Below are 14,466 nucleotides of genomic sequence, written 5' to 3' on the forward strand. Positions count from 1 at the left end.
GATTTTATAAAAATGAAATAATTTATTAGATATAAATTAATTTGTGTCCAAGTTAGTAACGATCAAAAGTTCCATGGCCATACAGATTTTTATCCTGAGGTGCAACTATAGGGAAGAATTCAAATCTTACTATTTAGAAATTGTAAAAACCCATTTCTTCAACGACCAAAAGTAGTCATTAGAACCCTTTTCAAAAATGAAACATACATGCGCATTGGAGAGTTTAAAAAATGCTTTCAATGAACCATGCGAGATTACTTGTTGATTTTTTTTGTATTAACACATAAAACTAAAGATGTTGGATCTCTTAAATTTCAGATTTAGTACAACCTCTATGCTGTAACCAAAGAAATTATTACGAAAAGGAAAAAAAAAAAACGAAAAATGGAAAAGAAAAGCACCATAGAAGAGAGTCACTTGGTATAACAGAGAGTCAGAGTATCAAGGATACCATAATTTAAGCATGGAAGATAAACACCCCTAAGTTTGGCAGCCACAATACCTAGTAGTAGCAGTACTGGGAGAGCCTAAAATATGCCAGCAAAAATATTAGCAGCCGCCGACACAGCAGCGCCGGTGATGGCGCTTTGTACTATACGCTCATGAGAAGAGTCGTCTGATGCAAGTGCCACTGCTACACCCGTTACTGCACCAGCGATTGCACTGTTCTTCTGCTAATCAAATATCGAGGTTTTAGTGTTCTCTGAACTCAATTCTAGCTAAAAGCCCTGAATCATATGCCATATTTTGATCAAAACATGAACATTTATTGGTTATTTTTGTAGAAGGGTTACCCAGTCATGTGCTCCACGAGCCTCCTTTAAACCGTATGTAAGACCAGAATAAACACCAGCAGCTAATCCTACAGCCCAAAAGAACAACAAAGTTGGCAGAGAGCAATGAAGTAAAATTAAACAACACTAAATATGCAATTGAATCACACCGCCAAACCAAAAGCTTTCAGTTCATCACCCTCTCTGTAGAGGGAATCAAGATGAAGCAGAGAAATAATCTTCCAAGGTGAAGTATTATAAGACTGTAGAAGAGAATCTAGTAGTGAAGTTACGCTGGGAAAGATTTGAAAGGGACCAAATACTCAATTCGGTGACATCCAATTGGTGACTTGAAGAACACATAAATCAGATATGCAAGAAAGGTATTTAAGCCAGATTAGTATATTTGAACAGTTCAGAGAAGAGAAACTGACCCCATTGGATAGATTCTTGTCCCACGCTCTTCACCTGACATGCACCATAAATGAAAAATTCTTACATGTTTACAGACCACTACTCGCTGCAAATAATTCATCACAAATTCAACACAAAATCACCCGTCACAAGCACTCACCATGGCTTCAAGAGACTCTTTGTTGGTTTCTCCTGCACGGCATATGAAGAAAGTGAGCTTTAAGCATCTCAAAGTTCTTCATAACAAGTTATACAGAACCATAAGGGGCACTTCAATTTTAGTCTGTATCAAGAATAATTTTGCAAACCATGTCTCAAATGTAGCCCAAAATAATGCACATCTAACAGGTGGAATCAATCTGACACTATTAGTACTCAACTTACAGACATAGTTGACATTTTCACCAGGCAAGAAAAACAAAATCAAACCTAGCAAGGAAGACTTGAGAACGAGTTTGCTCGTGGATAAACAGAGTTTGATTCGGAAGAACGATCGAGTACCTTTGAGACCTGGAACATGTCGCTTTCTAGCTCCCGGTAATTCAGGCCGCGGTCCGTTGTCCGAATCAAGACCTGTACCGATGGTAAATTTCTTCCAAGCATTACAAATTTTTGTTAACCAATTTAACATCAATCGTTGCCTAAACGCGCAACATAAAGAAAAAGTACACAACAAAAAAGTGAAACAAAATAAAAAAACAAGTGTGATCGAATGTCGAGTCAAATAAAGCAAGGATCAGTTCGAAATAGTAAATGAGACGAATCTTACTCCCTGCAACCGTAAAATACGCCTCTCGAGACACAGATTGCAATGCTCCAATCTGTACAGCAAACCATCGACACCTTAGATTAACACATTGAGGTCCCAAACAGCACTATCACATCAAGATCATCACAGAAATAATCCGAAAGTAAAATCACAAAAGCTTACGCACCCCAGCGGCCTTGATGAAGCTATCAGCAACGCGATTGAGAAGAGGATGACCAAAGTCGTACAAGAAAGTTCCGCCCTGGGAGCATTTGATTTCATCAACCATAGAACGATTCTCAAGGCTTCTACTGCCCATTTCTTCTTCGAAATCTTCTTCTTCGGCCTACAAGAAACAGAGATTGACTATAACTGAACTCCAAAACCTGCTGCAGTCGATTTGATTGCTAAAACCAGTGAGACGAAGAAACGCTCGCATGTGCCTAAACTGAAGAATATACAAGGAGGACGCTGAAGAAATAGAGAAACAAGAACGGATCGACAGATGGTATAATAGGCAGTGACGTGTCATGCGAAAAGATCGGCTGCGTAGCAACTCCAGGAATGAAGTTCTTTACGTGGATTTCACTCCCTTGTTAACAACTCTTCTTTTTTTCCCTTTTTTAATAATTGAACTTAGAAACATTGTAAAAAATATTTTACTCTCTTAGCTACCCTTTTAAAAACGTAGTAAAAAAACATAATCAAAATTAAAAAACTGAAAAAAAAAAAAAAATATATATATATATATATATAGATATAATTTGAGGAAGGGGCATGATTTTATTTTTAAAATTTTAATTTAAATGTGCAGTAAAAATGTAATAAAAAAAAATTACTAAAAATGTGTTAGCTTAACAAAATCCATGTTCCTTTTGGAGGGAGGGACTTGCCCGTCTCCCTATCTCTACTGAATGACGTTAGTTTACAAAGTTGAACCCATGGATATAAATATTTGTATACACCCTAACCCTATCTCTTTTATCTTTGGGGTGGGGGGAGGGTTCAAATCAGATAACAAAATTTGATACCAACAACTGTTCAACTTAAAGCAACCGTTTCTAAACTCGTCATAATAGAACAGCCCGGTGCGAGGATGTTCAAAACGTTCGTTCGAATGCAACACAAGAAGCTTCCACAATCCACCACTGTCAGTACACCACACTATTATACAGCCATCAACTACCTCCTCCTTGCCTTTTGGTGCCAATTCATTCCAGGACTAGCTCCCCTTTGAACTTGCCGATCCAAGACTAGCCCGGGTCCGTTTTCGCACGACGCATATTCACAAGGCAAACGAAAATGGAAGGAACTTGCAATGACCCTGCCATGAAGAGAAAACCTAGGATCCATTTACAGTCATTTCAGGCGAGGAGTTCGGAGGAATCAATGAACAGTCTTCTCCATTCAACTGTCTATTTTCTGAAGGATTAAGCAATTGATCACAACACTTTTTAGAAGAAATTGGTGGCGTTTCTGTATGGTTCTCCTCGTCCACACTACTGTTGCTATCGGTTGCGGTTCTTAAAGCATTCTGCTCCTGCCCTTTCGGACTCTCGTGATCTGAACTATTATTCGGATCAATCAAATGGGGCTTAGGTTGCTGGGAGATGGCTGTAACCTTATCAGGCAGAACTGTATGGCTCAATGTTGAACACAAGGCAGTAAATAGACCATTACTCATCTTGGGATTCCTTCCCAGTCGCTGCTTTTTTGCCTCCTTGTCCTTGTGAACGGGCCTCCGCTTCAACCTGAGAGTATGCAGTGATCCTTCATCTTCATCCACTGTTTCTGATTGTTTTCGTGGCGGTGGCCTGTAGTTCTCATCGTCCTCTTCATCATCATAGTCAACAAGTCCACCACCAGGTTGAGGACTGGAAGAGTTGAAAACAATCAAAAACTGCTATTGTAATCAAATTTCAAGACAAAGCAAACTACAGTACCTTCGTGGAGGGTAACTTGCAGCAACTCCATTACATAGAACAGGAAAAGATTGCGATTTCTGTACATTTGAAACAGATGCAGTTGCAGTATCCTCTTCATCACTGATTGGTAATGAGTTAATAACAGCCCGATTTAATATTCTATTTAAAGAACTACGCTCAACTCTGTTGCATATAATGCTAAACATTACCATTTCAGCTTACTACATCGGGAAAAATGTATTCATTTCCTATAAATTAGAGAAACAATGCTTACCTCTCTCCATTAAAATAGTCTTCTTCTTCTTTCTCCAAAGCACGCTCCTCAATTCTTTTTCTAGGATCTAATACATTAGTAGTTGTGCCTCTTGTACTAAAATCCTCTAGGCACTGCAAATAGAGATGTCAAACACAAAATAATACAAGTTTTAAAGGCAAAATGGGATATTTTAGCCAAAAAAAAATCAAGAATACCTGCTCATATTTAACTTTTAGAGACTGGATTGTAGCCAAATGCTCAAACTGGACCAACTGATTCCAGAATGAACCAACTATGTACTTAAATAAAGATTTCAGATTTTCCTACATGAAACACAACCATTAAATCAATGTTCGACTGGAATCATCAGGGACAGCATAGGTGTGGTAGGAAAGATGAAGACCTTGCAGATATACTCAAATAAATCTAAAACAGCAGAGTTGAGCAGATTGTAACGATTCCCATTAGCAATGAAGGCATCTATAATTGGTTTTAGAAGATTATTTTTTATAAAATGATTGACCAGATCATCATCCTGCATATTGACAAAGAAAATAAGTCAGTACATTACCAATTTCAATCTGATTCAAAATTGAATCCCTCGGGAAGTGAACGAAAAAGAGGGCTGCAATTTCGTCAGTCCAATTTCCATGAATAAATACACAAGATAATTTTAATCTCCGCTGGTTCAACTTACATGGCGAGATAAAATAGTACGAACAAACCGAACAGCTGCAACAACCAAGTATTTTTCCTTTCTTTGAGTCAGTAACAACACTTTATCTATGACATTATTCACGAGAAAGTTGCTCCTGAAAACAGAATAGAAAAAAGTAAGGATTCGTAACTTTTATAGTTGAGAAAACTTCAACTCTAAGATAATAGAAAAAAAAAAGGACAAAATATTACTTTATTTTATAAGGATGGTGGAGAACACAAAAGCAAAGCAATTCACAAAGGTTGGATAGTATTTCAGGCTTTACTATGCTCTGATTCTTTAATACACTAGAGTGACCAATTTTGTTGCTCAATGTATGAAGACCTTCTGAAGGGCATGAAACTGCTATAACATCAATTAGTTTACCCAAATGATTCTCGTAAAATATCTCAACAACAGCTTCTCTCTGCAACACAAAAAACACAATATTGCAGTCAATGTAAAGTGGATACAGCGGACAATATGCAGGTCTAAATATAGATTGCATCTAATATAAACAGTTAATGACAACTATTTCCAAGAACCTGGTAAAAATGTATACATATATAAATCAGAAACATAAAAAATGACCTAATTCAAAACAAACAGAGCATGGACTTCAATTAGTTATCCTACCACTGAGACAAAAGGTGAGCAGTCCTATAATGTGGCATAGACAATGAGGTCTTTTTCATAATGCTTCTGAATAGAATTTACAAAATGAGATCATTGTAATTGGCTTTAAGAAGCACTCATGGATTGGCAATTCAACGCAAAGGCAAGGGCCTCCAAAATAGAGCATCAAGAGCTCTTTTCTGACTTCTTGGGAGGAGAAATCAAATAACTTTTTAAGGTATAAAGCCCTCCTTGGGTTCTTTTGTAATTTTGTACAGTTCAGGTCTTAATAATCATAGTACTTTTAAGAACATGCAACCCAAGTATGGACAAAGTAAAGGGACCAGTAGTAAGAACATGCAACCTAGGACAAAGTCGAGCAATACGACCTAACTGTAGTTCAATTCTAGTTAAAAGATACAACTCAACTATAAGGGATCATTTTGAAATGTTTAACCAAAGTAAACGTGATTAAAAACAGATGGCTAAGCAAACCTGAGCTGCTCCGGATAGCGAGTAGGAATCCAGTAAACATCGAAGGATTTCAAAAAACTGACAGTGCATCTCCTCCCCAAAATCTGTAATCAGGCCTTCAACCTATAGTTTAAAAAAAAAAAAAAAAATCTGTAACAAATTCAGCTTGAAAAAAGGATTATTACATGTTGAGCACATCTAACTTAATTTATGTATCAAATATGCTTATGGTTACTGATCCTACTATGTTCATAATTTCACTCAGCATCAATTTCCCCAATATTGCTCATTACATGAAGATAAGCATTAACCAAACAAGCATTAAATAAAAACAGGAGCCCTTTCTTGAAACACTTGTTTCTTCGTGTTTTTGGTTGGGCTCCTCTGCTTGTGCTGCTTTCATATGGGCTCTCCTTTTTCCTCTTTTGTAGTATCAGCTAGTATTTTTTTCACTTTTCTTGATGAAGGTTTGCATTTTCATTTAAAAAATACAACAAGGTTGAAGTCAGACAAACCAGATCAGAAAAACGTACCAACAGTCCTAGGAGTGGAATCCCTTCCTTCCTAACAACATAAGAACGTAGAAGATTTGGATCTTGGTTCAAGAAAAGAATAAGGATATCTGTCCTGCACCCATCCAAACAATGCATTATTGAGATGCCTAGACAAAACATAAAAATAGGTGGAACAAAACAGAAGACAAGTGCGTTGATAAAAAAATTGAGTAAAGAATAGTCAACTAGACTTTAAGGCAAACTTTTTCCTTGTTGCTGAAAACCTAATTGAATGGCAGATTCTTAAAAATGTTCTTAACAGAATGGTCAGATGAAAACCTTCAAGGATTCATTTTTTAAGAACCAAAGAAATTTGCAATGAATAGTACGAAAGAGTTAACAATGTAAGAGTTCCTTCTTAAACATAGATTTGTAGAACAAAGTACTAAAAATATTGTTTATGGAAACATACTCGAACAATACCAAAATTTAATCAGAAGGTCGACATTACCCAGTTAACACGAACTTTTTATCTGGACTTTGTAATACATCAGCAATGACATCAAAAATTCCCTCATTCATAAGATCCCTGCAGAATTTGTAAGTTCACAATTTGAAACAGATCAATCAGAGGCCTTAGAAAACAGAAACTGGTAGTCATCAGCATCTTAAACTAAAATAGAAAAATAATTAAAGTCGTAGGGTTTTATTATTTTCAAAAGAAAAAAAAAATAGTATAGCATGCAGTAAGGTACCTAAATAACCTTAGCTGCTGAACCATCTGCAAATTTTTGCTTAAACTGCAAAACTCGTGCAAAAAATGTACCTAACACAAAGAAAATCAATTTCATTTCAAATTGACACAAAATATACCTCAAGAACTTGAGAAAAAAATTATAGCATTAAAGACAAAAATCGTTGATTGAACAATATCATGATAAAGCCAAAAATACAATAAGGGAAAAGATAATGCGTAGAAGCAAAAGTACCAAATTCTTCTTAGACTCTTCAGAGGTTGTTGGCAATTTCAACTTGACAAACAACTCCTGAATAAATGTATTGTCATCCTTCAACAAAGAAACGACCTACAATGAAACCTGAAGTTAGAGTGTGTACCATGTGATAAAAACAAGCACATGGTTCCAAGAACCTACCAGCGCATTGTTTGCATGGATAATGGAATTTAGATTTGCAATTGTGGACTCGTCCAATACTCTAGCCAAAACAACATCCTAGCAAAGCAATCCAAGGTAACAGCACATTAACAACTAGCTCAACGGATAGAGAAATTGCATCTACCAAAGACCCAAACCTTTAGATAGCCAATTCTGTATGTTTGGTGTATCTTCGACAAGACCAATGGATCCTTGATGGGTATGGCCTACAAAAGTGGAAGTAGATAACGTACAAGTGAAAACCTCCACATAAGATAGCATAATGAGACCCCTGGGCCAACTGTCCTATGCTCTCATTTTTAAATATAGACAGCTAGGAAACAGCATTACCTCTTTGAAAATGACGTGCTCTTTTAAGAAGTTACGATGATGCTGGACATGGTCTACCTCTGGATCATCTAGCAATCACATAAAAAATAGAACGAAATCATTGAGGGTAGTCCCCTAAACCTATATCATATAGGTAGAGCAGTATAAATAGGTAGAGAAATTAGCATAATATAGACTATTTATCAAGCCCACTTTTCAGACAACAAAACCAAAGACGTAGAATAAAATAAAACAAAAGAGTACAGAAAGCCTCAACCCACGTCAAGAAAGTTACAAATACGACCTTCCAATTAGCCAACGAGTAGAGAGTTCATAATCACAAAACGTCTAGAATAAACTGGACTAAAACAGTGCAAGGAAAGCGAGATAAAACTAAATATCCACTAGTGTGCAACATATTTCTACTTTCAATATAAAGAAACAGTTATAAACTTACAGACAATCATCAATTGAAAAAGTAGCAGAGCTTACATTCTAGAGAACCAATGATGTCCATGATTAACTCATCTCCAAAAATTTTCTCAAAGATCTGTGATCTATTTAGCATGACTGCATTTTATTCAAAAAATTAAACATAAAAAAATATAAATAATTGCTGGCAATAGTAGTAAATAGAACCGGAAAAGAATACTGACTGATCCCTCTGATTATTTTATATATCATGTGAAGACCATCTAGATTTTCCAAATCTTCGCAGATATGAAATATGTCCATCAGCTTTTTGAAAAAATCTTGCTGCATTACGAAAAATTGTGGGTCAAAATACTCATTCTTGTTCATCCAAGATAAAGATTTCATACAGAAGTCATAAGAGAACCCAAATTGACATGAAAAATCAGAAAGTTCCCCAAATCTTACATTGGCAACTATGAGTTCCATTAACCGCATTTGATCTGTAATCCCACTTTCAGTAACAACCTGAACAAAACGTATCAATTAATATGAAAGGCCGTCCACATCCAAATAATCAACAAGATAAGATAAATCAGGGGAGGAGGACATCTATCTCCATAAGCCAATCACTTAGAGAGTAAATTTTTTAACTTGTTTTATGTTTTCTTTGAGGGTGCAGGAAGAGCAAAAAAGTAGAGAGAGAGAGTGGGTACTCTTAGAGTCAGTTTTCGAATTGATTTATGTTTTTAGAAAAAAAATAAATCTACAAGAGCATGTTCTTGTAGTCGCTCATTAAAAGTTCAACATGTTTGGGAGTGGTTTCTAAAACAATTTTCCAATTTGGTTAATTGCTTTAAGAACACGTTTTATCTAGTTTTTTAGTATTACATTCACACTAACCTTAAGTATTAGTGGCAGAGTCGATAACTCAATTGCAGGCAACTCCCTTAACTCACTGTTCATGCTGTGGAACGTATCATCTGGCCATATAAATGAAAACAAAGAATTATAGAAAACTAAAATTTGCCAATATAAATGCAACTTCTGTTTATAAATTAGCCACAATTTTGGTAAGAAACCAAGCATGCACGTGATGATTTTCATATCAAAACTGGAACTCTAAACAAAGAAAGGAAGTCATGGGAGTTCCAACTCATTGCCATGATACCTAATTCAAACAAATAAAAACAGTGTTCCACTCTTCCTCAATTTCACAAAGAAACACATCTGTTCATTGATATTTAGGAAATTAAAATGCTACCTTTTAGATTTGAAACTAAATCTTTCAAATTTAAACACTCAAATACTGACATGAGATGAACACAAAAATGAAACCTCTTAGGAAATAATTCCTTTTCAGCCTTCTCATAAAAAACACATAACATCCCAAACCTTGAAAGTGGAAACAAAGCCTATCATAAGTTCCTACTGGAAGAACAGTGAAAGAATATGTGAGGAAGGTTATCCCCACCTTCAAGACACAAAATACAGCAACTCCAGTTTAAAGACCAAGAATGACAGGTTTTCAACCCTACCAATCGGATTGAATCTTTCCAAGAAGACTAGCCATGGAAAAATATTCACCTTTCTCTGACTTCCACGAAGCTAACATGTCAGGCCTCCTACTAAACATGTACATACAAGAAGGCACATGAGGAGGGAGAGTGGGAATACTAATTTGTTAGAAAATAGTTAGTGAGTGCACCAGAGAGAATGTTTTAGATTTGGTTTGTCTATTTTGTGAGATATTGTACTGGGGGAGAGGGAACACTCTCTTCCCTTGACATTTACGCTTATTGAGCTTGTCATCCCATCTGATAGTTCCAATTGACCATAAAACTCACCCATCTCCTCATCCTAAAATTTCTAGTGGTAATAATTCTCAAAGATCTCCCATTTTCATCCCATGCACCAACTACCATTGAATCTTAGCTGTCTAAATCCTGATAAATCAATCATGGTTCACTCTCTGATGACATTTATAAGATTGTGACAGATTTACAAGTATTCTTCTAATTGCACAGCACTGACAGAAAGCAGAAACCAACAAAGACAAGAAATAGATAAATATACTGAAAATTAATTTTCCAAGGCAGTTACGTAATCAGTGTGTAACAAAGTACCTGCTCAAATTCTATATTACAAACAATATTCAGATTAATGTCAGGTATTTGGTTTAGAGGAAATGGAAAGAGAAACAAAACTTTTTTCCTTAATAAAACTAAGTATACACTACTAGACAGATTAAAACTTTCATTTGAACAGTGAACTACAATTTTCTCTTTAATCCTAAAAAGGTCAAAGGTATACTTCATATTTTCAAGCCTAGTAACTACAGCCCTCTTCAGTACATCGGAGTTTTATGTTTTAAGCTTTGGCATGTTAACCTCCTACTATGTACTAAGTTCAAAGCAAGTTTCCCACTCAAGAGCCAGAAATCACCTCAGTAAATGTAGCCTCCACTCCATAACAGTAAATCTACAACATTAAGTATCCTATCATGATACATGCAATGCAAAGAACAAAATTGAAAACGTTCAATGGCAAAAAGCCTCAACTAACTGGGTACTTACTGTTGAGAGAATTAAAATGGAGATTCCTTTGCGCATTGCAGATGTGATCCCTAAATAAGATGGGCCAACTTTCAGCTAGTATATCATGGGATAAAACATGAAGGAGTGACAGGCAGATATTCAATAGTTACCAAATGTATGAACATCCAGTTGTCTCCTGAAAGCTAAGAGCTAACTCTGTAGAATATTCTGGGTCTCTCCAAGAGATTATGGTATCTGCATATTAAGTAGCTGACTTTGTTAGTGCTTCAAAAGCCAATACAGCCCATCATCCAAACCAACCAGGAATTCAAAATAGTGCAGGTACACATGGCAAAGAAGACTCAAATTGATGATACTGCTAAAAGTCTACAAGAAAAGAAGGAAAAACCTTCTTGCTTTCTGTAAATGTCATCTGAACTAATACGATGTAGAAGTAGAGTCTCACTGTCTTCTTCATCAACAACACACAATCCCAACTCTTCCGATCTCTGAGTAGAATTGAATTGACAGTCATATCACTGAAGATCATGTTAACTAAACTTCTTTGAAAGATTGCACAACCTCTTTTCTATTGTATTCTCTTCATCGGTAGTTCAATGTTTCTTAACTAAAATAAAGAAAATGGGGGAATTCAGTCACTAACCTCCAAATAGTCAACAGTAACATGCCCTGTTCCTTGATCATCCCATTTTCCATCATCATTCAAACGATATACTTTGACACGCTGAAATTTGAGGGTATAAACGATAAGGATAAAGTACAACCTCTTGCAACAAATGAAATAGATAAAATGTGTTGGCTGTTTCAGAAAGCTGAATTCTTGTTGCTAGGAATGGGTAACCATGAAATCAGTAACGTGTTTGTTTTATTGGCAGGAGTTGGAAATTACAAGATTTAAACCTTTGAATTGACCAATAAATTTATTCACAAGTCAAGCGCTATCTCTTTGTTTGAGAAAACTGAGTTACCATTATGTACTGTGCACTAGGAGTCGTTGTTCTGATAGCTCTACAATTGCACTTATGCCGTTAAATGCAACTCCAGCTAGTGCTAAAAAATTACTCAATATGCTTTGAATTGAAGTACTTAACCAGTGCTCCTTCGAATAGTGCTAACAGGTAGAATATCCATCTCTTACTGTAAACTTTTTAAATAATAAAATGTACAATTTAATTATTTTGACAACCCTTCAGTGTTTCTCAGTAGCTATAATTTCTTAGATCCTTTAGGTGTTAACTATTCGCACACACTCAAAGCTTCGCAGTTAGCTTCAAACAATAAAGCCTAACCCAACATTAGTCCAGAATAAGTAATTAGAAAACAGTACTTGCTTCTTGGATCGTACTAACTAGAGAAATAAACTCTGGGTTGAAGAGCAAGTTAAATTTCCATAAATAGCCAGTCGATAGATACAGTTACTCAAACAAACTCTCCAACGAAAGCAAATATGATTAACAAACAAATTGTACACCAAAAACGTACAACACGCAATACCAATTAAATAACAGATAGCAACATTCAGAAACCAGCCTCGGCCACGAAATCAAAAGGCTAACCACATGTCTGCGCCTGGCAGCACTCAGTGTCGAAGTACCGAGCTTCCCAATATAATAAACAACTCACCTGCATAGAATTGGAGGTCGCGGGAGATCTATCTGGGGCGCCCATACCAACTGCAGCTAAATTGACTCAACTTCAAAGGCAGTGTTGAAGTGGAGTGAACAGCAACGGAAATTGGTGCATGGAGAATTAGGGTTTTCCAATACAACGAAACAGGGAGAAGAAGAAAGTAAATAGAGAGCAAGTATTTCAGTGAGAGTTGAGAGAAGAAGCCCTAAATGCCATGGACGAAGCACTGGGAGCTTTCAATTGCTCGTATTTCGTCTGTGTTCCTCTGTGTTCCTCCGTCTTCTTCCTCCTCGTCTGGTGTTTTTGTTCCTTTCCACTTCTCGAGCCGTAGGAAAGATGGAAAAATCATCTCACATATTGGAAATAGAAACCTGAATTTTCAGTTATGCCATTCATTTTTCATAAAATAACAAACGGACCACTTCCCCAATTATGATCCCGTAATTTTACGCGCTCTTTTTTTCCCCTTTTACGCGCTCTTTTTTTCCCCTCTTACGCGCCCTTTTGTTGCCGTCTGCCGATTAAGCTTCGGGTCGATGATGGAAAATATTTTGCAATACTCCAACCATATTATCTCTGCTCTCTTCTAAATTAGTCTGAGCCTTCCTCGAATGAGCTCGATCGATTCTCATTAGAACACACTATCTATTTAAAAGCTCACGGTCACGTTAAAAGACATGACTTTGATACCATTTATTTGAGTCAATCGACTTCACCGTATCTCTATAGTGATATATGAATCCTCGTGGTTTTGCCCGATTTACTTCTAATAGAGAAGATTGTTCGCACACTTGTGATGTTCTCTTTATCTATCAAATGTGAGATTTTTGTTTGTCTTTCCAATAATATATCAACCATTTGCATACACGAGCATAGCTCAACTACCATATGCATGTGTACCATAAGCATGTGGTCCAGTTATAACGTTAAAATATAAATACAATCATAGTAGACAAATTATACTTGATTTTAGGTCACAATATTTTCTATTGAACAATGTAAGGGGTCGAGGATCATTGCAATGTGCAATCTCCGTTTTTGTGGCCTCAGGCGCAAGGCCTTCGGGTTTTCGTCGCTCAAACGCATTGATTCCCATAGAGTTCACATATTGGCTGGCTCGAGATCGACGAGGAAGGTCTCTGCTGCTCCATCCAGCAATAGAAGTCAATCCAAATCCACTCATTATTAGAGCTGGTGTTGTTGGCCATGGAGCGGCACTTCACGCTGTCTAGAAGGTAGGGAAAGAAGTTTTGGTTGCTCGTTTCTTTCATTTTCGACGAATCTTTTGGAGCTCGAGTTTCGAAGATGGAGCAATCAGGAAGAAGCTACCAACTATTGAGAGAAAAGTAAGACTACTACTTTTCCCTCCTATAACATAACATGCATTCTCTTAATATGAAGAAAAAGCTCTTAACCTCTCATCACTTGCCTCACGACCATTGTAGGACTAATTGTGGTTACAGAGGCATAGAAATCTTAAAATTTGAAGCCTAATAATATTCATATAACTACGTGATAAAACACACGAAAAGAAGAAAAAGGAATACGAAGCTACCTTACAGAGCAAAATGAACTAGGAAAGAATGTCCCATTGGCACACCGTCCAAAAACAAGAACATTCATGAAAGCTAATTACAAAGGGAGTTCCAAGAACGTTCTGTCCAAAAATCTCAATGACAATATCTCAAATAATAGACAGCTCTAGTAATAGCAAGGAATCATAAGACAATGAAAGTCTAAATTTATCAAACTTGATTTTCGTGTGCACAAGAATGAGTTAAAAGTTCGCCCCATATTCAAATAATCTAAGCTAAATAAGAGTGAAGAGTGAAGAGTATTAAAACCATTGGAGCAAGGAGAAAAGATAATGGCTTATAGCTAATAAGAGTGAAGAGAACATGAAAGTAAAAAATGATTGTGTATGAAGATGTAAGCAATAGTCAAGACCTTAAAAAAAAAAAAAAAAAAAAAAAAAAAAAAAAAAAAAA

General features: G+C 36.3%; 3 protein-coding genes across 7 annotated transcripts in view; all 3 read right to left on the reverse strand.

Annotated features, from left to right (window-relative positions):
- Positions 1 to 385: 385 nt before the first annotated feature.
- LOC111436880 (outer envelope pore protein 16-2, chloroplastic-like) lies at positions 386 to 2,460 on the reverse strand. Of its 2 annotated transcripts, none has more exons than XM_023074665.1 (7): positions 2,123 to 2,460; positions 1,957 to 2,008; positions 1,689 to 1,760; positions 1,348 to 1,379; positions 1,208 to 1,241; positions 795 to 862; positions 386 to 668 (listed from the first exon to the last, which is right to left on the reverse strand). In XM_023074665.1, the coding sequence occupies exons 1-7, from the start codon at positions 2,252 to 2,254 to the stop codon at positions 528 to 530; spliced, it is 531 nt and encodes a 176-aa protein (XP_022930433.1). In that variant the 5' UTR covers positions 2,255 to 2,460; the 3' UTR covers positions 386 to 527. The 2 variants fall into 2 exon arrangements, with proteins under 2 accessions (XP_022930433.1, XP_022930432.1); XM_023074664.1 differs by having other exon boundaries at positions 386 to 671; positions 2,123 to 2,452.
- A 300-nt stretch (positions 2,461 to 2,760) lies between these two features.
- LOC111436881 (serine/threonine-protein phosphatase 4 regulatory subunit 3-like) lies at positions 2,761 to 12,879 on the reverse strand. 4 transcript variants are annotated; one of them, XM_023074666.1, is made up of 24 exons: positions 12,473 to 12,866; positions 11,493 to 11,573; positions 11,238 to 11,337; positions 10,999 to 11,083; positions 10,868 to 10,917; positions 9,195 to 9,274; positions 8,760 to 8,819; positions 8,537 to 8,636; positions 8,373 to 8,450; positions 7,902 to 7,969; positions 7,709 to 7,777; positions 7,551 to 7,628; positions 7,386 to 7,481; positions 7,152 to 7,222; positions 6,908 to 6,985; positions 6,436 to 6,529; positions 5,924 to 6,025; positions 5,026 to 5,240; positions 4,814 to 4,928; positions 4,520 to 4,651; positions 4,332 to 4,439; positions 4,135 to 4,247; positions 3,879 to 4,043; positions 2,761 to 3,809 (listed from the first exon to the last, which is right to left on the reverse strand). In XM_023074666.1, the coding sequence occupies exons 1-24, from the start codon at positions 12,515 to 12,517 to the stop codon at positions 3,278 to 3,280; spliced, it is 2,715 nt and encodes a 904-aa protein (XP_022930434.1). In that variant the 5' UTR covers positions 12,518 to 12,866; the 3' UTR covers positions 2,761 to 3,277. The 4 variants fall into 4 exon arrangements, with proteins under 4 accessions (XP_022930434.1, XP_022930435.1, XP_022930436.1 ...); XM_023074667.1 differs by having other exon boundaries at positions 3,879 to 3,980; positions 12,473 to 12,863; XM_023074668.1 differs by having other exon boundaries at positions 3,491 to 3,809; positions 3,879 to 3,937; positions 12,473 to 12,868.
- A 1,514-nt stretch (positions 12,880 to 14,393) lies between these two features.
- Positions 14,394 to 14,466, reverse strand: part of LOC111436738 (60S ribosomal protein L29-1) — a 1,341-nt gene continuing 1,268 nt past the window's right edge. The window contains exon 4 of the transcript XR_002709322.1: positions 14,394 to 14,437. The gene's annotated coding sequence lies outside the window, so the exon portion shown is untranslated. The remainder of the gene's footprint in view (positions 14,438 to 14,466) is intronic.

This window comes from Cucurbita moschata, unplaced genomic scaffold (assembly GCF_002738365.1).
Source record: "Cucurbita moschata cultivar Rifu unplaced genomic scaffold, Cmos_1.0 Cmo_Scf00060, whole genome shotgun sequence".
Classification (NCBI taxonomy): Eukaryota; Viridiplantae; Streptophyta; class Magnoliopsida; order Cucurbitales; family Cucurbitaceae; genus Cucurbita; species Cucurbita moschata.

What these genes read in the sequence shown, in the direction of transcription:
- LOC111436880 (XM_023074664.1), bottom strand. Translation starts at nt 2,254, where the DNA reads ATGGGCAGTAGAAGCCTTGAGAATCGTTCTATGGTTGATGAAATCAAA. An exon ending in GTATTTTACGGTTGCAGGGA is followed by an intron (nt 1,761 to 1,956) that starts GTAAGATTCGTC and finishes CCATCGGTACAG; the next exon opens with GTCTTGATTCGGACAACGGA. An exon ending in ACAAGAATCTATCCAATGGG is followed by an intron (nt 863 to 1,207) that starts GTCAGTTTCTCT and finishes TTTGGGCTGTAG; the next exon opens with GATTAGCTGCTGGTGTTTAT.
- LOC111436881 (XM_023074666.1), bottom strand. Translation starts at nt 12,517, where the DNA reads ATGGGCGCCCCAGATAGATCTCCCGCGACCTCCAATTCTATGCAG. An exon ending in CGACCTCCAATTCTATGCAG is followed by an intron (nt 11,574 to 12,472) that starts GTGAGTTGTTTA and finishes CTCAAATTTCAG; the next exon opens with CGTGTCAAAGTATATCGTTT. An exon ending in CACCATCCTTATAAAATAAA is followed by an intron (nt 4,929 to 5,025) that starts GTAATATTTTGT and finishes TTCTGTTTTCAG; the next exon opens with GAGCAACTTTCTCGTGAATA.